General features: G+C 40.9%; 2 protein-coding genes across 9 annotated transcripts in view; one reads left to right on the plus strand and one right to left on the minus strand.

The window, feature by feature from the left end:
* Positions 1–1,510: 1,510 nt before the first annotated feature.
* Positions 1,511–7,592, minus strand: rcn1 (reticulocalbin 1, EF-hand calcium binding domain). Its single transcript, XM_023395232.2, has 6 exons — positions 7,074–7,592; positions 5,925–6,118; positions 5,644–5,822; positions 3,805–3,865; positions 3,286–3,485; positions 1,511–2,920 (listed from the first exon to the last, which is right to left on the minus strand). The coding sequence occupies exons 1-6, from the start codon at positions 7,292–7,294 to the stop codon at positions 2,813–2,815; spliced, it is 963 nt and encodes a 320-aa protein (XP_023251000.1). The 5' UTR covers positions 7,295–7,592; the 3' UTR covers positions 1,511–2,812.
* A 159-nt stretch (positions 7,593–7,751) lies between these two features.
* The window catches only part of pax6b (paired box 6b), a 43,230-nt gene continuing 28,847 nt past the window's right edge, over positions 7,752–22,134 (plus strand). For 3 of the 8 annotated variants that reach the window (XM_023395255.2, XM_023395250.2, XM_087170768.1), the window contains exons 1-3: positions 7,756–7,938; positions 14,183–14,281; positions 15,884–16,380. The gene's annotated coding sequence lies outside the window, so the exon portion shown is untranslated. Of the gene's footprint in view, positions 7,939–14,182; positions 14,358–15,883; positions 16,381–22,134 lie in introns of all 8 variants that reach the window. The other 5 variants (XM_087170771.1, XM_087170769.1, XM_087170772.1 and 2 more) reach the window with 4 other exon arrangements.

The following is a 22,134-nucleotide window of genomic DNA, read 5'->3' on the forward strand; positions in this document are numbered from 1 at the left end:
TCAGACCTGGAGCTTTTTGTCTGATGAACAAAGAAGGCCTTCATCTTAAAAGAAATTTGCATTATGGGACGACACTATGCAAGTGGAGCCACGCCAGAATTTGGTAACCTATTTCTGCATATTGTTATGAAATAGTCATTGTTATTGTCATGTTGCCCTCTTACAAAGTTATCTAAACCTGAAAACACGTCAAAGAAGTTTGTGTGAGAGTAAAGATATCAAAACAAGACATTTGAGGCTCCTGCAGTCGTGATCTGAGAGTGTTTGAAGAAAGTCCTACATTACAACAGAGTAACACACCCCACACATACATCGCCCTGTCCCTTGTTCCTAATGAGCTTTATCGCACTGGTCCCGCTTGACTTGTCTTGCTAACTGGCACACATATATCCATATGTTCCACATGAGCAGGCAGAGGGGACAGGCTGGGTGGCAGTGCTGCTTTCTCAGTTACATCTGAGAGTTTTACTGCAACAGCCAGCAGCAACAGCAAGTCAGCTTAACTCCATCTCTGCTGTGCATGTGTGTGTGTGTGTGTGTGTGTGTATGTGTAGACTGCGATTAGTCATGAGAAGTGTTAACAGCGTCTGCGTGTTCATGATATTCATTGGGTCAAAAAGTTGAAAGCAGATTTGAACAGCGTTCAGTACGTCCATGCAAAACTTTAAATACATACAGCACATATATAAACTTTATAGTCAGTTGTCAATTTATTAGGTACACCAAGCTCAAACTAATGTAATCCAATACAACAGGCCTGCAATTAATCTACATTCAGCATAAACTGAACATTATAACCTTCATGAAAGGAGGATATATTACGGGATTGTTAAATTAGACTGCATCAGTTTTAGCTAGGTGTTCCTAATGAACTGATACCTGAATATATACATACACTGGGTTAGGGTTAGCCAAATGTTAGGAAATCCTGTCAAATCAGTAAAAAGGAAAAAAGGCTGAAGGGATGAAGAGTTACTCAAAAAAAAAGAAAGAAAATAAAAGGTAGCCTGCTGTCTTAAAAAACTGCCCTTTGCCAGTGAAAAGATGCAGAAATAGTGCGAGTAGTTAATGCAGGAGGAAATGGCAAGGAACAGAGCACGGTGGATCCGTCTGGAGGACTGAAAGGGGGTTTTAAGTATTGTGGGTTGTAGGGCTGGAGTCTGATTACTGCAGACTGTGAGTGAATGGACAAGTGTTCACCTGTACCTGTGCTCTGTAACAGCAGGGAGACCAGGAAAGTAGGACACTGCTTCATGTAGATATGAGAAGGTCAGTATCTGAACAATTATCTGAAATGACCTATATTTAGATAAATCAGTGCTGGATGTGTAAGTCGTAGCTGTCGAGACAGAGAATTCTGAAATTATTCTTTTAAGCTGTCGTCCTGAAAAGACACCATATTAATGCAGAGTGTTCTGTCTCCATCCTTGAGCAGAAATACTGAAAAGAGAAATTATATTTACTCAGTGCTGATTCTTTGTAGCTTAACAAATAAAATACATAAAACGTCTTCTCTTTTTTATTTATTTTATTTTGACACAATTCATGAACATGTGTAGTGTGGAAAATGAGGCATGGTGATGCGTTTGTGCCCATGTGTGATGTGGACTACTAATGCAACTGAGGTTTGGGACATCAAAGCATTAAAAGATGAGAAGAATTAGACATTAATTTGACTAAAATTACAAGACCCTTGCATTGTTCTATGCACCAGTCATACAAACTGTCCAGTAAACAATATATAATATGTGATACAAATGACAGCAGATGCATTTCAAAAACACCAGGTTGATATATAAAACATTGGGTTCATCTGATACAGAGGATGACCTGGGAGTGATGTAACAGAGAGAAAGCAGTCATGTGAGGAGTGAGGAGAGGAACCTTTTCTTCCTTCCTCTTATGTATTCAAGCCAGTAATCAAAAACAAACAAACTTAGTTAAACTGGACACATTTAAAAAGGTAAAGCTCAAACGTAACATCACTAAAAGTCAATAAAAACTGAACATAGAGCATACTGTTGGCCTTAATAAATACATTAAAAACTACCAGGAAAAAAATCTTTCACAGGCTAAACTAAAACAAACACGTGCAAAAACCATGCTGTTAAACATCAGTTAGTTTTTAGAGCATTTGACTAAATCAAAAAATAATAACAATAATAGTTTGGCCAGAAAAACTGTAAACAAAGAAACATGTGTCTTCAGTAAAAAAACAAAAACAAATCTCTATTTAAACACAGTAGTCCTCTCAGACCTAAAGTTCAGAGGTTATCTGATAAATAAATAAAGTCAGCATAAATGTTCTGAGCTGCTGTTTCACATTAACTTTGCTATCAAAAACTGTTCCTGTATCTGACAATTGGTGTAAAGCTCAGCACTCAGCTTTGACAGGTTTTTATTAAAGACTATCTACACAGATCTCTGAGGCAGCGAAGCCGGCGATGCGGCTGGAAGGCACCATCGATGGAGAGTCTGAGTCTGGCTTTGCTCCTGAATGTCAGAAACAGAGCCGTCGACACAAGCGCCAAAATGGACTCTTAGTGTTAGTGGCAGGACCGACCTTCATTCCTCTTCTCGTTTGATATCTACAGTGTTGGTTTAAAGTCCAACACACTAATGTCTGTCCCACTATTACAGGGAAAGGATGGAGAGGTGGAGCGGTGGTAGGTGGAGGCATAAGAGTCTGTGATTTTGTCTTTGAAGACAAAGATGTTCAACAATCCTCCTCTCTCTCTCTCTCTCTCTCTCTCTCTCACACACACACACACACACACGCACACACACGCACACGAATACACACACTGAGAGCTCAGAGCTCATCATGGTTCCTGGTGAGGTCCTCTCCATAGTTGGTGGCCTGACTTCCAACGAACATGTTCCAGTTCTCAAGGATCTCTTCTTTGGTCAGCATTTCATCCTGAGAAGAGAGGACAAGGCAAGATCAGTAATCCTTATTATATCAATATTTTTTAAAAAGCTGAAGTATTTTCTTAATCTCAGGCCAGAACAGCAAAAAGTTGAAATGGTGGAAGATGCCTGCTCGTGCAGCCTGGTTGGTTATAGCAGAACACAAAGGCAAGTAGAGCAGGCATTTAAATGAAGATGACTGACTTTTAGAAAATGATCTGAAAATTCCAGTGTAGCAGAAAACGGTCAACATTTTAAGTAAAGAACTTTTAATCAATTATTATCATGGTCATGTGATCATTGTCATGACTCCATATTGACAAGATGAAAAGAAACAGGACTGCAGCGCGTTGATGAAGCTCAATCATGTTTTACCTTGTCCTGGTCAGACTCATACACCAGATGTCTGGCCTCAGCCTGGGCGTGGTCGTAGTCTTGGGGCATAATCCAGTGGCGGATCTCGTCCTGGTCCATCTTACCATCTTTGTTCAAGTCTCGGAAGTCAGAGAACTGTTCCCTCTCAGTCCTGACCCAGTCTGGCTCTGGACCCCCATCCTCATGAGCAAACATGTCAGCTGAAACAACAAAAGGGCCGTGGCGTTAGCGCAGGAGTGGAGACAAATGAGAACAATGGAATTACATTTTTAAACACTCAAAAGCGGTGACTCTTCCCCTTCCCCTAATTTTCCCGAGGAGATAAGCGTACCTGCAAATTGTTGATATTTAAATGATGCTCCATGTTTATATTCTCATTTAGCTGTTAATGCTACAAATTGCTACTGCATGGTTTCATTGCAATAAACAGCCTATTGCTGAGCTTCTATACATCTTTAATGAAGCTGTTGTTATTTCCATTACTGATTCAATTTGTTTTAATTCATCGCTTGAACTCACCAATATACTCATCCTCATCCACATGTCCATCGCCGTTCTTGTCAATGTCCTCCAGGGTTTCCTGCATTCACAGTGAGGTAATGATGTCATTAAAGGGAGACACGAGGGTCAACAACAGTGGAACTTTCACTTTGAGTAATAAAAAGACAAAACCCCCCCCAGGCAGGATGAGTGAACGTATGAGGGTCAGCTTACAGCTGTCTGGCAGACTGACATGACAATTGTCAGGATTCTCTGCTGATGAGAGCCAAACCCTCCACATTAAAAAAGGTGATATTTAAGCAAAGAATCAAAAGTCCTGGTAGATAGTTTTCTCTCTCACGTCCTGCATTTGACAGTGTGTGAATTTATCTAAATGGTTGCTTAAAAGGTTTGCCGTGTGAGCGGCGCATTAGTTAACAACCATACACTTACATGTACAGTAATTGCTATTCATCTGGGCATATCACATCCACACAGCTGCACAGATTCAAATCACTGTATGCATCTTTTCCTGCAGGTAAGATACCCTCTTTGAACCCTGCTGAATGATTAATGACCATGTACCATCTATAGTCTAATACCTGGACAATAATAAATAAAAACATTCATCCATCCATTTTCTATAACCACTTGACCTGTGAAAGGTTGCGTGTAAACAAGAAGAGATGTTCATTAAAAATGTAAAACCTATATACCACTATAGACCTCTGTAAACACCGGCAGTGTGTTCATTTCATAAGCATTCTTAAATGAATTCTAAAATTACAGTGTGTGTAATGTGCTTCACTGCAAGCATTTTAATGACCTGAACTGAACAATAGATACAATCCCATTGTTTCAATTTGTGTCAAGCAAATAACAACCAAGTCGGTCGGTCAAGTTCAGGTCGGTGAGGGTTGATTACATATTGTCATTGACCAGTGACCCCAGTCCCAATGTACACACACACACACACACACACACACACACACACACACACACACACACACACAAGTCTGAGTACTTGATGACGACCATCAGCAGGATAGGACAGGGTGTAGGTGTACAGTTTCCACACAGTGAAAAGACTTCATGTTCCTCCCCGAGCCTGCTCTATAAGCTCCATTAGTTATCTGTCCCACTGGCCTACATCATGTCCTGTCTAAAGCCATAAAGTCTTTGCTTCTCATGTTTTCTTGTGTGACTGCAAACACCATCAAAAACACGTATTAAATGGTTGTATGAAATATCTGCATCATAAAGAAGGAGTCTAACCACTTCCTATTGTGACAAACAGCCAACTCTTATTGGCTTCAGCCAGATTCACCACAATCAGTGAAGACACCGCTGGCAGAACCGTTCTTTGGTAACACTCTGTGACATCATAAAAATGAGCGATTAATAATTAACTCTGTCAAATGGGTAGTACAACTTTTATGAACACTGCAGCATAGCGCATTGCTGCTAACATTTGCCACACAACTGTTCCATGAAGCTAAATTTATATTTAAAGACCGAGTCTTAAATGGGACAGCCAGTCCATCCCACTGGACCTGTTCCAAAAAATAAAGAAACTCAATAATTTCCGGGCCGAGTTAAAATTTCATTAGGGAGTTATCCAAATGTAGCGCATTTATCCAAGAGGCCCATCAGAACAAACACGGCTCCTGTAATTAAATCATATTTCTTAGAGGGCAAACAACTTACAAAACTTTAACTTGAGGGGCTTTTATTTTTCTCAGTGCAAATCTAAATGTCTAACACTCTGCTTAGTATTCCCTTTGAAAAAAAAAAAAAAAAATTCAACCAGCAGAAAACCTTACTACCCTGCCCCACTTCTAATCACATTTAATCATCATGTGGTCACAGAGGGCTTACCAGAACCACAATATCCTTCATGTGTTCAAACTCCTCAGGGTGGAGGAAGGCTGTGAACTCTTCTCTGTCTGCTGCATGGTCCCCGTTCAGATCAGCTGATTTAAACCTCCTCTCGTCACGAGGAAGCATCTTCTTGAAGCTGAACTGGTCTGTGGCATCCTCAAACTCCTCCGGGTTGGCTAAGAGGGAGAAGTGAGATCAGGTTACTGTCACACCTGTAAATAGCTGTGTTATACTTTAATAGTGGATATAAAAAAACAAACAAACAAGTGAATTCATACCGAGGTAGTATCCGTATGTGGCCTGCTTGTACTCATCCCATGAAATCTTGTTGTCTTTGTTCAGGTCATAATCTGTCCACACCTTTGCCACGTTCTCATATACATAACGCTTCTGTACACGTTTTATCCAGGCCTTGAGTTCAGCCGTGGTGATGTAGCCATTACCGTCGCTGTCTATCCGGTCCACGATTTTACTGTAAAAGGAAAGAGGAGAAAGAGAGGGAAACCTTTGTTAGAGACATATATGTTCCCATTTGCCTAATGTTCCTGGAGAATTTCCAAGACCAGAGGTAAAGTCTTCTTAGTGCTGTTTCATCTCCCACCCACTGATGAGTTGTCTAAGGTACACTGTAGACCCAGTTACCAGCCCCAGCAAGCAGAAGAAAATAACAACTAAATAAATATTTGGCAGCGCCATTTTTACTACAAGGGATGTGGCTTCAATTAGACTCTGGTGGGAGGGGCAGGCAAACCCATTTTAGTAGGCTACAAAAAAGTGTAGTGCAGTGTAGCTGTGGTGTATTCTTAGACCTGGGTTGCCACGTTGAGATGTTACAGGGGTCCTCCCACTCCCATCGCCACAGGAACACGTTGTCTTTGGGGAAAAGCCCATTTAGTCAACGTGTGTTACATAGTGCCAACATGTCATCCAAGTAGTTTGAAGCGAATGAAGAAGCTCGCATGCGCACGCGCACACACATCCTTTACACACACACACACACACACACACACACAGAACCACGTAGCACATGAAGTTTGATACAGCAGCGCTATATGAAGACTGCCTTCTGCCACACTACTTTACTCAAACTCCATCAACTACAAATGGTTCTTTAATGACGATCTATAATTAAGATTTCGGCAAAGCAATTAACTCTGTAGGAGTGTGTGCGAACAGTGCTTCATGCAGCCCTGTAGATCTGCTGGCATGCACATCCCTCTCAGGCACTTGTGCTCCTGTTGTTAAATTTTAATGTCCTTAGCCTGAACAGTTACACGCAACAGCAGGAGAGAAGAAGTGACTGTGCGTGATTTACAAAAAAACAAAACAAAAAAAAACAAAACAATGACAATAACACTACGACTGTCAGTGTATTGTCACATATCGAAGTCAGCTCATGTGGCAGAATGATAATGTTATTTCCTTACCCAAGCCTGTCCTTGCTCTCCTCGGGGGTGAGCTGGTCAAATGTTTTGGCCTCCTCTTTGCCAAGAAAGGCCTCATGGTCGTATTGGTAGCTTTTATTGTCTTCGTGCGCCTGCCTGCTCAGTTCTGGGTCATGATGAACTCTCTCTTTCCTTAACGTTGGTTTACCATGCACCACAACAGTGCACAGAAGGACCGCGCACACGAAGCTGAGGAGGTCCATCGGTCAGGGATGAAGCTGGGTTTCTCTCTGAGGCCACAGCTGTTGTTTCTAAACAGGCCTATATGACACTACAATGTAGAATTAGCAAGCTGCAATGTAGCAGCTTTCACTGCTTGTAAGCGCCACACTAACCTTTCTTTCTCTCTTACAGCAGCGGTCTGCTACAGTGTTGCAGCAGCATCCAAACACCAAACCTGCAAAAAGCACCTGGTCCTGCACACAGGTCCACTGAGAGCACCTACAGTCCTCACTCAAAACGATTTTAGACAATCCTGTCCCTTTTCCTGAGGAAGGGATGCAACCAAACCGGGATTTCCTGCCGCCTTACGCACAGCCAATCACAGTGTCCGTTTCAGGCAAGGCCCAGCCTCTTCCACCGAGAGGACCCCTCCCATTGGTCCACAGGATGTCGGTAACGCTAGAGGGATTCAGGCGCCACGTTGCAAGCCGACGCGCAAACTCGGCTCAGTCTGGAGTCAGCATGGGTCAGTGTGGAGCCAGTGAGAAGTAAAAACACGACTTATACGAAATTGTACAGCTCCACAACCCGCAGAGCTGCGTCAGTATCATGATCATGTTGCCACTCGTACCAACATGCACCCGCCATGACGGCGTGGCTGTGTGTAAATGTGTGGAGCGTACAGGTATGTGCATGTACAGGTTGTGATTAACTACGGTTCAAGCCCCCATTGTGTTAATTATGCACTTTCTCCCACAAATATGCAACCCTGCAGAGTCTTGTCTTCCTTGTAGTTTGTAATCTAACACACAAAGTGTTGAAAACTGGGACCCAAAAGCTACATACCCCGAAAAGCCTTAAGGCGGTACAGTCAGGGCTGTGCACGTGCTAGCTGTGTTTGAGGCTGCTCGAGAAGTTTCTCATACAGAATTACATGTGTATGCTAAAAATATACCACACTAGCATGCTTGCTATATGTACTTGTAGTCCAGGCACAGAATCAGCACATTGCACCATCAGAGGAAAGATAATTTTTGTTTGCTGAACAAAAGCTGTTTCATTCATCCCACTGTTTAAGGGGGGATCCTTATCTTTGATACCAAATAATAGCTGTTGGCTTGGTTAGGTGGCTCCACAGAAGTTGCTAACCTGTTATAGCTATTTTCAGTTTAGGTACCGACTGAAAGTATTTGGAGGGAGAAAGTCAGTACAGGGGGAGGGTTATGTATTTTTTTTGGTGGAGCAGAAATTTATTGTCTTAAAAGAAATGTAATAGTTACATGAATAAATGGCCTTTGTGTGCACCACAGTGCATCTGCTCTGTCACTGTTTTGGTATAGAGGGGAGGAGAGGGGGCAAGGAGAGCTTGATTTCCATAAAATCTGCATAATCTCATTGACCCACCGTCTGCTTCCAAGACTTGCATGACCGAACCTACAACAACAACTTCCAGGACTTCACCTGGTACTCCCAAACCACGGTCTATTTTTCTCTGCTGTTGTTTTTGTCACGTAGAACTGGGTTGGGTTAAAGTTAACTTTTATCTAATAGTTTTACATTTTGTTGGTTTGGCAGACGTCTGCTTGAACAAGTGTTAACGTTAGCTAATACATGTTAGCTAGCTAACTTATGATTAATGGCAGCTATCAATGGCAACAAAACTCAAAAAGCAACACAGGTGTGAGAATGATGTGTTTTCAAACGGTTTTTCAGTTGTACCAGAGAAAAGACTTTAAGGATAAGGACTAATTGGTTGTTTTTGCAAATACATTTTTTCTTAACTGCTCCCCTCCTCCAGTGCATAGCCACTTTCCAAAGCCTTTCTATGGGAACTTCTGGGACTTTCTTTCATGCAGTAGATGAGACAGTGCAGAATGGGGCTAACATATTTTACACTTCTCTGTAGTGGTTTGTAAGAGAGGGAAGCATTTTCTGGCTCCATACGGTTCTGCTCGTTTTAATCATTCAGGCACAGTGGTAGCACCTGTTCAAGTCACCTTACACTGTGCTGTGTGTAAAAGAGCTCACTCTTACCATAGAATGGGAGTGCATGCTGCACAAAACTTTATCTATCTTTCATTAGCGAGCACTGAACTTAAATTAACTGTTGGTAATTAATGTGTGCGTTGACACTACACTCTTTGCAACAGCTGTCTGGAGGAACCATGTGACCCGGGCATTGAGTGATTGGTTTGATTATGATACACAGTCAAACAGCCAAAACCAAACGTAACAGGGTACAAGACAATCTGATCAAAATAAATCATTTGGAATTTGGGAGGTAAGCTGGTACTTGTGCCCTGTTCACTCATTAAGTTGCAGTATTAGCCACGTATTTAGCTCTTTATTCAAAATAGAGATGTTCGATACCATATTTTTCTTCCTGATACCAATATCTGATCTTGTGTATTGGCTGAAACCTTGTACCAATCCAACACCACAGCGTTAAAAAAGATTTTAACAGCTATATACTACTAACCCTGTATGGATACCATGGATTATTTATTTTATTATCTAATTTGACTGTCGGTCATTAAAAACAATCTAGGAATAAATAACAATTGTGATACTAGTTGTCCTATAGTACCACAACTCGGAATAAAACCCTTAAATATGTACACGTCTTTTTCCTCGTGGGAATTTCCACTGTAACATTTTGCCAAATTTCTGACATTTTGCTAATGACCAACGTTACACTATTTACCAGATATCAATCCTCCTTCACCGTTTTTAAAACAGTAGTAGCTAGTAGCTGCATAGTGTGACTTCCTTTGTAGGCTACTGTTTTAGAGGGGCAAAGAAAATTTGATTTCTGTGAAAACTGCAGTTTTATCTGAGAGTGAAACGATGAAGTTTATTAATAAATTACATGGTATTGGATTTATGCATAGACTCGCATACTCACTAGACTCGGCCCTATATTTTAGGCAGTATCAGCGGCATTTCTGAGACTAGTATCAGGGCAACTCTTATTCAGAAATAGAGAGTAGACATTTTGTTAGGTTTGCCATAACCGTATTGATTTGAGATACTGGGGGGAGGGTATTGCGGTTTTACTTTAAGTCAAAGGGAGGGCTCAAGGAAATAATGTGCGGAATAAGACTGGGTCTTGTCTTTTTTTTTTTTTTTTTTGAATAATATGAAATATAAAATTCAGCCCCCTCCCTACCTTTATAATTTTAATGCAGTCCCTTAGTTTCATTTATTTGACATTGTGATTAGGAAGACATTTGATCACACACATGTTCTCCTAAATGTCAAGGATGACACATCATCAATAAAATTATTTAGACAGGAAAAAGTAAATATTTATATAGGATGAGAATGCTTCCACTTCTTAAAATTGCAGCAGTTACTTATTTTTGAATGTGTGAAGTTAACTTATTCCAATTCCTGCCACCACAGAGTCTAAAGGATCACTTTGGCTTTAGGGATGCACTGATCCAATACACTATCAATAATGATATTATTAAGTGGATTAGTAGTTGACCGGGATGTGCCCTATTCACATGTTGCATTCATTTAGCCACGGCGGGTCACTGACTCTGTTTTTAGTCCCTCAGTAACCTCTAGAGTCACGATACCTTACAAAAAGCAGTGAGGTATACAAACTTTAAATTTAGGAAAAATTACTGGTTTGGGATTATACACATTGTCAACAAAGTCAGTGTGAGAGTGTGACGGTGCTGGGGTGAAGGGCTTTGTGAAGTCGTTGCTTGTAGCATCAAATTTTGAGAAGGACAGAGAAAGAGTTGCATGGGGAGGGGGTGTGACCATATTTACATGAAGAAGACTAGAAGAATCACATTACTCAGATGCATCTCAACATGCTGTAATATGGAAGAGCAAACTCCGTACCCTGGAAACAACTTGCTGACACTGCCATGCCTAATCCTCCTTCGTGGGTAGGAGAAACATGTATTTTGCCATTCATCATTAGCATAATAAGCCAGCACATGGCACTTTGCTGTTTTGCATAAATAGTACACCCCAGTTTATGATTATAAAGGGACCCTGGGGCTAACTAGCCTCTTTATTCAATTAATGAATAGTTAATATATTTAAATTAGTCCTGCCTGGTCAATTTGAATCAGTGTGTTGTGCAGACATGAAGAAATACAAATGTGTTTTTCCACTGAGATTAATTTATTAAAAAAAAGTATAAATCAATGTAAACTTTATAAAACGTGGATTGTATTAAAAGTTAATCACTTATTGATATTAGACATACATCTCACAACCTTAAACTATTTTCTGTTAACAGTATTATAGATTTTCTAACTTCAGATGTGCTGCTCATCTCACCAAGATTAAGATTTCTGCCATTTTACTGTTTTAAAACGGGACAATAGTGGTGGCTTTTGAGGTGTGGCCTGTGTGTTGGAGGTTACTGAGAAGTTAGGATTCGTCTTAAACAATGGGAGCATGGCTGAACAACAGCGGGCATTAACATGCTGGAGAGAGAAAGTAGATGGAAATAGTGGCTTTCAACATGAATATTTCACTGAGGAATAGAAAGGGGAGGGGGCTGCAGCTACAGGGGTGTTCAGTTAACCATGAGATTACACACACTGCAGAAGGCATTTGGTTAATGTAATTAAGAAAACCCTATGGTGGGAGACACAGAGCATTAGTGTCCAGAATATACAGTTCTGCTGTGGCCTCCTCCTGCCCCAGACTGTTTATCTTATTTACCTTTTTTTTTTTTTTTTTTTTTTTTTAAACTGAAGTATACACAAGAAGGTATACGTATGTTATTCCGTATATTATATTCCGTACAGTATTTTTAGTCAATAGTTGTAAAAAACAAATCAATTGCATCTAATCTAATGTTTAATCTTTTCTTAAAACTTTTGAACACACATGCCCCTGTTTAAGGTCATGATAAAGATAAAGTCAGAATCTCCTGAATGTTGCAGAGGTGAAACCGTCTGATTATTACTGTCAAAGCTGAATTAGTCGCTCAGGTATCTGTCCAAATGAGGTACACTTAAGATTGTATTTTACTCTGTCAGTCGACTGCAGCTCAGGGGTAAGTGGGTTCATCTTGTTTCACTTCAGGCTTCCCCCCACTACAGCTGCGAAGAAGTGAGGAAAAAAAAAAATCAAACTAATGATTTTAATGTTGATGATTGATATGACACACAAACTAAGCTTTATGCTGAAAATGAGGATTATGACAAAAATGTGCTCTTACCCAGACAAGTGCCATTTGTTGAATAATTTTTGAATTCAAACAGAGCTGCAACGATTAGTCGTTAAATCGATTAATTGATAAACATCATTATTCAAACAAAAACGCCAAATGTTTGTTAGTTGCAGCCTCTCAAATGTGATGATTTGATGATTTTTTTATTATATGTGATAGTGAGCTGAATATCTTTGGGTTTTGGACCATTAGTTCAATAAAACAACATTTAGTTGAGCCATGGTAAAATATAAAAGGTATTTCTCTCTGTTTACATTATTTTATAGAGTAATCAGGAAAATAACTGACAGATTAATTGATAATGAAACTAATAGTCAATTGCAGTCCTAAATTCAATGGAGAAAACGTGTATAAAATTGCCTGTCAACATGTCTTAGATACTGTTAAACACTTCCCTGAAATAGTTCAGTAAAAGATGATAACAGCAGAATCAAACATGTTCTGATTCAACCTAAAGCAGGCCTCCAAAGATCATGTGTGTATATGAGTGTGCACTGAGGACATTTACTCTTGTTACAACCTTTGCAACCTCTATTGAAAATATCCCTTGATTTCCTGCTCCACATTTGCTTCTATTTTGCCTTCTTCCATGTTTTAACTAATTGTTTAGGGTTGCAGTGTGTTCTTGTGATTTTTCCTGTGCTTTTCATAATTAATGTGAATTTTATGTCATGTTTTCTACAACAGTTTACTGTGAGGTTTTGTGGTTGGTGGAGGAGCTGATATTGATTTGACTGAACAATAACAGGGAATAAAGAGTCTCTCATCGCACAATCTCCCCACAATTTCCCTCCCCCTTTTGGATTTTCATAGTTATAATAACTCACCGCCCCTACTATTCTGGATAGATTAATAAACTTCTCATTGCTGCCACATAGGAGAAAAGAAACCTTTGCTCTGTTTAATGACAACTGTAAAGTGGAGGCAATCATGGGATGCCTCCCATGACATTTCCCCGTTCCTGTCCGCTCCACTTATCTTAGACAAATGGCCGTGCCAGGCCACTATCGAGATGAAGCGTTTTCCCCGAGTCATTACGTCTGTCACCGGGGCCATTTCCATATTGAAAAATCTGAAACAATAAACGACGCCTGAGCCTTTAATAACTGTGAAGGAATCATATTTGGAAAATTGCATTGAAGCAATAACCTTTTCTCCCTGTAATTAGATGACAGAGAGGTCCTGGTTTTAATTAAGTCAGCAATTTATAGTCGCACAGCCATACCTCAGCGTGCTGATTAGTATAGGAGGGATCACAGAACAGCGTTGCCTCAATTTGAACAGATTTGATCTAGTAATTACTGTGTTATATGGCAAAGGCCGCTGCAAGTCTCAGACTCAAGACTTTGTTGATGCAGTGCTCTGTGAAGCATGGACCTTCCCATCGTTACTCGAGCTGCAAATATGTGGCGAGCAAGTGTCTGTCTGAATAGGTCTTCAAAGGGGGTCATCAACAGAGGACATAATGTTTGAGGAGGCATATTAAGGTGGAATTGTGAATATGAGGCAGTATGTGTGTATGTGTATGTGTTTGTGTTTTTGTGTGTGTGTGTGAGGGGGGATTTGTTTGGGCACGGCATCCTTTTATGCCACAGCTTAATTGATGCACTTGGTCACTGTTAAACGTTAACGTTTCATGAGGGGGCAGAACAGTTAAGGATGCTGTTTTAGTGCTGTGTTAATAAACATGGCAATTTACTGTCAATTTATGTCCTGACAGGTCGTAATGAAGACCATGAAAAGAAGATTAGCTGGAGCTGTGGAGGGAAAACCGTCTGGGGACCTTCATCATGAGACTGTGGGGACCAGTGCTTGTTGTGTGAGCTGGCAGCCTCTGGCTTTCTGTAGCCCTCCACATGATTGACATTAACGGTCCAGTTTTAGGGGAAAAAATGGTAGATTTGTGTTTTCTCTTTTGGGAATATGACATTTATCACATTATTCAGACATGCATCTATAGGTGATCAGAACAACAGCACATGGCAGCCCCGTTGACACATCATTAGTGACATCAAACAGATGCTTGTGATCTGTGCCGCTAATTTCATTAGCCTCTCCGGCTAACCATAAGCAGTATCTAATCATATATTTTTATTTATGTTCAGTGCTTATTTGTAATTTCTCTTTACCTCATATGTTTGTGGCTTACAACATTTGAAATAAGTCACACAGCCATCCTTGTCATTGAATACGGCATAAAAATCATGTGTCAGTAAAACCAAGTATTCAACGATACAGTGACGCTCAAAAAATAGTTGTGGGGTGTAGGATTGTAACAGGAAGCTGCTTAGGGGCTAAGGTGCCGGCCTTGAACCATAACATCCTTTGTTTGTGTCAGGGACCTTTGGTGCATGTCATTCCCCATCTTTTGTGCCTCATTTCATGTCATCTTTTTAAAGCTAAGACCTCTAATAAAAGGCGTAAAAATACTTCAAAAACAACTTTGAACAGGAAGTGAACACCTGGGAGAGTTCAGATGAACAGTGCTCCTGCAGGACTTTTCCCAATCTAAAATGCAAATCCCAGAGGCCTAATGGGAGAATGGGGTTAATTAATCCTAGAGGACATTTCAGATTGAGAAGAGGGGCTCCTCAGCCCCCTAGATCTTCCCTCCATAAAGGTCATACTTCACAATAGGAGAACAATGCATGTCTTGCCCCTCTGAGTACTTCTCATCCCCTCCCTCTAAACATCTAATTTGATCTCCTTCCTTAAATCAGCATAACTATATCGCCTGAGAACAAACCCTGGAACACAACGGGACATTAAGTGCTAATACTAAATGCTGTCCCCAGGCTCTGAATCATCCATAGATCTGTGACAAAGCTCCCTCAGAGGCGATGGGATCTGGTGCTAAATGTCTGCCACTGGCTAAACATCATTTTGTGTGCTGACGCTCGATGCTAAAGACTCTGTCTCTAGGCCTTGGCTGCGTGACTGTGGCCCATGATTTATGGGTCATCATTTGGGTGACATTTTCCTCTGGTCCAACGTTGTAGTCAGTTGGCATTACAATACTTTCTTTACACCTTCCCTGCATTGTGGCATGTTTGAGGGAAACTACGCACAAGTGTGCGCATGCACGCCACAAATGCCGTTTCCAGCCTTCATGCTGTTGCTGCAGGGGTTATTCTGTGGCAGAGGACTCTTTTGTAGGGCTGCCACAAAGACCTTAATACCATGTGATGTAAAAAGGTTTATCTCTGTAGTCTAATGACCCCAATTCTTCTCAGAGCACTGCATCAAGAGATCAGTGTCAGATCAATGAAAAATTGGCATGATCATTAAAACACTGCAACAGAAGAAACCAAGAAACTAAATATCAGTATTTTCTCTGCACTGCAACTTCTTCTGCTCTTTTGGTTATGAGTAACACCCGCAAACACTATTTACTGATTTGCTTCTCCATTCTTCCATCCAGGAGATAGGGTGGAGGATCAGATTTGGCTGCAGAAAGAGTGTCTCCCCCTGGGCTGCGGCGTGGCTCCTGTCCCCTTCTCTCCCTGCAGCTGGAGCTACCAGAGCCAGATGCTACGTAGCTCCACCACCCTCTGTCCCCCCTGTCTCTCTTCCAGGAGGATGGTGCCCAGAGAGGAGGATGACAAACGCCTCTGCCTCCTCTTACTGACGGATTTGGACGACCTGACTCCAGCCCCGCACTGTTCCAACCGCCAGCACAAGATGTTGACTTAATGGAAGGGGGTTGGCTGTGGATGGGCCCATATGTGTTTGTATTGGGAAAATATGGCAGGGTGGTGTGTCTGTGTATCTCCGTATATCTGTGTATTCAACGAGATTGTGTGTGTGTTTGTGTGTGTCTGTGTGTGTGTGTCTTTTCACCTAGCCCAGACTGCCTACATCCATCATGCCATGGCGCTCTGGCAGAGAGTGGGACTCAGACAGCTTCACTAACACACGGTCAGTTAAATTGCCTGTTAAATTGTCCTGGTCCGTAGCTATCTTAGGTGTAGATAAAAACACTGCACTTAAAGCCTGCACTTAAAGGCAGAAATTGTCAAGTAAATGCCAGCCACCCTCCATGCATAGAGAGAGAAAGAGAGGGAGAGAAGGAGAGAGGGAGAGACAGAGATCCTCTAAGGGAAACACATTTCCATTACAAGACAAAATACTGCAGCACACTAAGGGGAATTTATGTGTGTCTTTTATAGAAGCCACAGTGTTATTTCTTAAGATAAAATATCAGATATTATGACCTACAAAGTATTATAGAATATATTCTAGTGTCTGAAAAAGTCGCAAAATTATCAAAGCAGCCCATATATTGGCCATATGAGCGCCAGGCCCACCTGACCAATAGGCTAAATTATGCATGAGAAGCAAAACCTTAATACCTCTTCATCAACCTTCACCGTGCGTCCTTAATGAATAAAACAATGGTCTCAATCCAATACGTTTGACATTTCTCTCCATGCAACCAAATGGAAAATTGAGTCTCATTCTTTTAACATTACTGGGATATTAAGGATAATTGCCTGTTTCCTTCTTGTGTACCTGGACCAGAAAGCTTTAGAGAACTGCTCTCCTGTAACCAGTGAAGTGGGTTAGTTACAGATCTGGTCAGTGATCATAAAGCAAAATGCAACACATAGAAGGGAAAATCAATACTGTTCAAGGAAACAGTAATTTGTAATCTAAGATGGTAAGAAAGTATTAAGAGATGGTAAGATTGGTGAAATCTAGAAAAGTAACCTTGTACTCTCCACTCCATCTCTGACTGAAACTCAGCAGTCTGTGTCATGAACTTACATTTAGTTAAAAAGAAAGCTTTATGCTCCAAAACTTCTTGTATGTTGTGCTTTGGCCCTGGATTTTACCCCAAAACTCAAAATGGCAACCCTTGTGTTGTATTCAAATTCATTTTTAAAGACTAATAGTTATGAATTATTTACACTAATTATATATTAATGCTCTCTAAAGTGACTTTGTTATTTCATGGATCATGAAAATTATGATTCAGGCACATAGCTAATTGGTTGGTAAGGCTGACAGAAATGTTTTTAAATAGTATCAGTCTTATGACACACATGGGTCTGTCTTGTCTCTTTTTTCCTATTATGCTCAAAATAATCGTAATGGATTCATAACTGTAAATATTGAGGATTTTTTATCTATGTGTGTATAATTTTTATTGTGTTAGATAATGTATCAGATCTTATCCCATATTTAAATATGAGAACCTTGGTAAGTGGATGGGTGTAGCCTGTCAACATAAACTCAGTGATACGAGAGGTCATTTCTATTGACATACCAGGGAACTACATACATACATTAACTGCTTCAATGAACAATATGTGACCATGACAGTAAAAACGTCAATATGTGTCAGCAACCATTAACATGTTAATGTTTGCATAATCCCATAAAAATATATTTTTTATTTAACAGCTCCAAGGCGTAATGTAGAGAGCACCTGATAAATCATATGATCAAATCAGTTGTGATAGTACTTAAAAATTAAAGTTTGTTCTCACACCTTGTTTGTCTTGACTTATGGTGTGAAAACCATATCTTTTGATAAGCATATCTTTGATTTATTATTTTAATTAAGAAACTGAATTAAGTTATGAATCAAAAGTAAAATGATCCTTGGTTGAATAGTATGTTTCCCTGAACCATACGACTCTACAACATTACAGCAGATTCAGAAATACAAAACTAAAACTACATCCTTTGACCCTCATTCACATGATGCCAAACACACATAAAACTTAACTTACAAACGAACAAAACCTTCATGTTTTTATTTAATTAGGCTTTATAATATAATTAATACCAGAACAAAAAGCATATGTAATGGGACTTAAACTGTCAAAAATAATCATTGAGTAAAATGTCCAATTCACCTGAATCCAACAGTGCTCAAGTCACTTTTGTTCAGCAGAGTGCCATTCAACCCGGCAGCGTGTTTCGACATCAAACTCTTCAACATCGAGAGTTGTTTTGTTGATCTGCAGTTGGGCGCTAGGGGGCAGAAAAGCTCCACAAGTGGCGATGATGGAGCGCTCTCTCGCTCTCTCGCTCTCTCTCTCTCTCTCTCTCGCTCTCTCGCTCTCTCTCTTTCTTTCTCTCTCTCGCTCTCTCGCTCTCTCGCTCTCTCTCTCTCTCTCTCTCTCTCTCTTTCTTTCTCTCTCTCTTTCTTTCTCTCTCTCGCTCTCCTGTCTCTTATCATCTGAAGATGGTTTTGTAACACTGTGGTTATGCTTTGCATTAAGAACTTCAGATATACTTGGTTCAAACTTGTTTTTTTTTTTTAGCACTTTTATTGTGAAGGTTTGCAGACGTGGCGCGACTTTCTGTTCCATCCATAATTACCTGTTTATTGAATGCCTGTCCCACCCACCGAGTAGGCAAAGATCACTTGGCTGTATCACCCATGTGTGTGATTTAGGTGAAATCTGGAATAACAATACAGTTAGCTATATGAGCCTGTCACAAAACATCATATCATAACCATAAATTCAGTTTATAATTTCAGTTATTTCGCAGGGGTCTTTAGGTGTATAAGGACTATTTTGTCTGGAGGAGCTGATGTGCTTGCATGCCTGCTATAGGAGAAAGGTGGAGTGATGACTGACTCTTCCTGTTGGAGTCTTTTACTTTGGCTCCACATGCTAAAGTTCTCCCTCCGTCGTTTATAAGGCTGCCTCTCCCAGGTCTGAATCCTGACTCGCTTTCAGGCCTGCCATTTGTTCAAGGAGATGTGGCGAGGTCGAGAAGCCAAAGTGCAACCTTCCTTGTAGGCCCCTCTCCAGTGGTGGCTGAGCAGGCAGGGAACTTTGCGGGGGTTTTTTGGCTAAATGTCTGCCCATCTGCTTGCCCATCTGAAGAGGGGCAAATCTTAACTTTCACGATGCAATTTATATGGAGGAAGTCTCTTCTCGTGTGTGTGAAAGAGAGAGAGCGCGCGCGTGCGTGGGATAAGTGGGGACCGACTGAAGCAAATGTGATGAATATTCATAACCACACATGCCACAGTTTTAATGCATTTTGTATAGCGTGGCCCGTGTGATTGGTTTCTGTACATAGGATTATCAGGAGCAGCTAGGGGCTTCAGTCATGATATTCCAGGTGCACTTTTACGCACAGCATATACGCAAAATATTCCATGAAGCCTCGTTTTTAGGTTTGAATCAGCTGCTTGGACGAAGCCACAGTTAGGATTATTTTTGTACCTGAAATGAAACCTGTATTTTACCTTAAACCCTTCGTGTGATTTTTGTCTTTTCTAATTAAATTTATAACTGGCCCAGAAAGCTTGGATTAGGGATCAATACCCCAGCAGATATAGGATATCAGTAGATACAATTAAGAATGTCATTCTTTTTTTAATGTAATTTAGTATCCAAACGCGCCTGCCACTGAGTGAAATAATAAGTAATAAGTTAAAAATCAACTTTTACGCGCGGTTTAAACCGCACTCTTGTGCATGCATGACGATAACGTCGAGCCCCCGTCCTGTTTAGACCCTCAGATGCCGGGCTGGTGCGCAGGCATCACACTAATGCAGGGTGACCGGGGGCTCTCTCCTGCGACAAAACCCCACAGCTGTCCTCAAATCAATACATGTCACAGAAATATGAAAACAAACTCCCAGACCGCCGCGACTCCCCTCAGTAAATGGGGATGTCTGTCTGATCTCAGATGAGGGGTTAAATACTGTATTGTAGCCTAGAGTGGAAATTATAAACTCATCCAACCTGCCTGTGCAGAGTTTACTCCCCTTTTAAAGCCTGACATAAAAATATGTCATTTAAACCTGGTGCAAGTTACATAAGAACAGATTGTTTTTGCGTAGCTGAACGAGTCCTGTTTATATTACGCATATAATGATCAGCAGCCGCCAATCAACCATCATTAATATTGAATATTGCAAATATGCATAAACTACTGAGCGCGGCTTGATTTGTGAGCTTCCTTTTTTTGCAGCAACGCAGGAGGAGGGTTGCATCTGTTAGGGTCCAATGTTAGTCTTAATTACTGGCCTTCATGTTCTCCATGGCCCTCAACCGTCTTTAATTAAAACCTTGATTAGGGGGGAGGAGGTCTCGGGCAAGACTATAACCAGATGGGTTTCCAGCAATAATAATAAAGACTTTATCCGCTGCCGCTGCTGCTGCCTGTGCGCCATAAAGCGCAGAGCTCGCTGTCCGTCCATTTCAAAGCACAGCGAGCAGAAAGAGGTTGTTAATTACGCCGGTAATTACTTGTCTAATTACGGTTCGTTTGTGATTAGATTTAGAAACGTTTCGCTGTCTATACAGAGGCTTTCTGTAGCCAGTATGAGGGCTTAACTGTATAGGCCGAAATGTACTGTGTATCCACAGCGGGGGGCTGCTGTGAATAACCAGCCTATAAAGGACGGAGTGAATAAGATCAATAGTGAAGCACTGACCCGAAAATTATCTTTATTTTTCTCAGAGAAGTCCTCGATAATCTATATGTTCAAGGTACAACAAAGTGTCTCCGGAATCAGTGGCAAACATGTTGTCAAACACTAATTTCACTACATTTCCCTATCTTCATCATATTTCCTACACTCCCCCCCGCCCAACCCCTTCCTTTAGAGTTTGGCAGGCTTTAGTGAGCTTTTAGTGAGCTTTCTTAAAAGCAGTGAAGAGGTCAGTTTATGTCACATTTTAACGACGAGCTTTTTCATGGCCTTTGAGAGCCTCTGGATCCCCATCTAACTCATATTTTCGGTGCTAAAAAGAATATTTGCGGGGACACACACACACACACACACACACACACACACACACAAAAAAAGCCAAATCAATAATGCATCCTGACATATTCTGCAGAATGGCATATTAGCGATTTAAGATTCGCCACATTAGGAATAATGGTCTGAAAGTCATGAGTGCAGCACAGGCACACTGCCGCTTTTATATTCAAGACAGAGAAACTTGCAAATAACAATCAGTTCAATTATCCTCAAAATATTTACTCCAGGATAGGATTTGTCATCCAGACACAGAGAAGGAGGGAGGGGAGGGGAGGGGGTGATTTCTTGCTGCACTATGTGCGTCCATTTTCCAGACGGTTTGTCGTCGTTATTGCCTGATTTAGTGTGTGTTGTTTTACATAGCCCAGTTATCTGTGTGAATTCACGTACAACGTTGTGCCGCTGCATCCATTTATACATATCACACAGATCTGCGTTGAGTTTGTCACATTTGGTGTTTTGTGTTCCGTCTCCTCTCTTTGCTTGGAGCTATAGGCTTGTTTGTAGAAGGTCCCACTGGCCTGTACCTCTTACTGGCATCACATGCGCATTTATTCAGGCATTTTAACATGTTTTTTTTTTCAGTTTTGCGCACAAAAAAGTATCTATCTATCTATCTATCTATCTATCTATCTATCTATCTATCTATCTATCTATCTATCTATCTATCTATCTATCTATCTATCTATCTATCTATCTATCTATCTATCTATCTATCTATCTATCTATCTATCTATCTATCACAGTGGCCATGTGTGCAGCAGCGGTGTGCAGTATAATTACCTCTCCTCTTCGGATCCTCTCGCTGCTCCTCTGCAGCAGGTGCTCCGGCCTCTCTGACCCTGCGCAGGAAAGTGCCAGAGGCCAGGTGATGGCATTAGTGAAATGATGTCTATTTTTACGCGCGCGCGCGCGCACCCCCCCCC

The sequence above is a fragment of the Seriola lalandi genome, unplaced genomic scaffold, assembly GCF_002814215.2.
Source record: "Seriola lalandi dorsalis isolate HSWRI2012SDOR001 ecotype SW California unplaced genomic scaffold, Sedor1 jcf7180002054959, whole genome shotgun sequence".
NCBI lineage: Eukaryota > Metazoa > Chordata > Actinopteri > Carangiformes > Carangidae > Seriola > Seriola lalandi.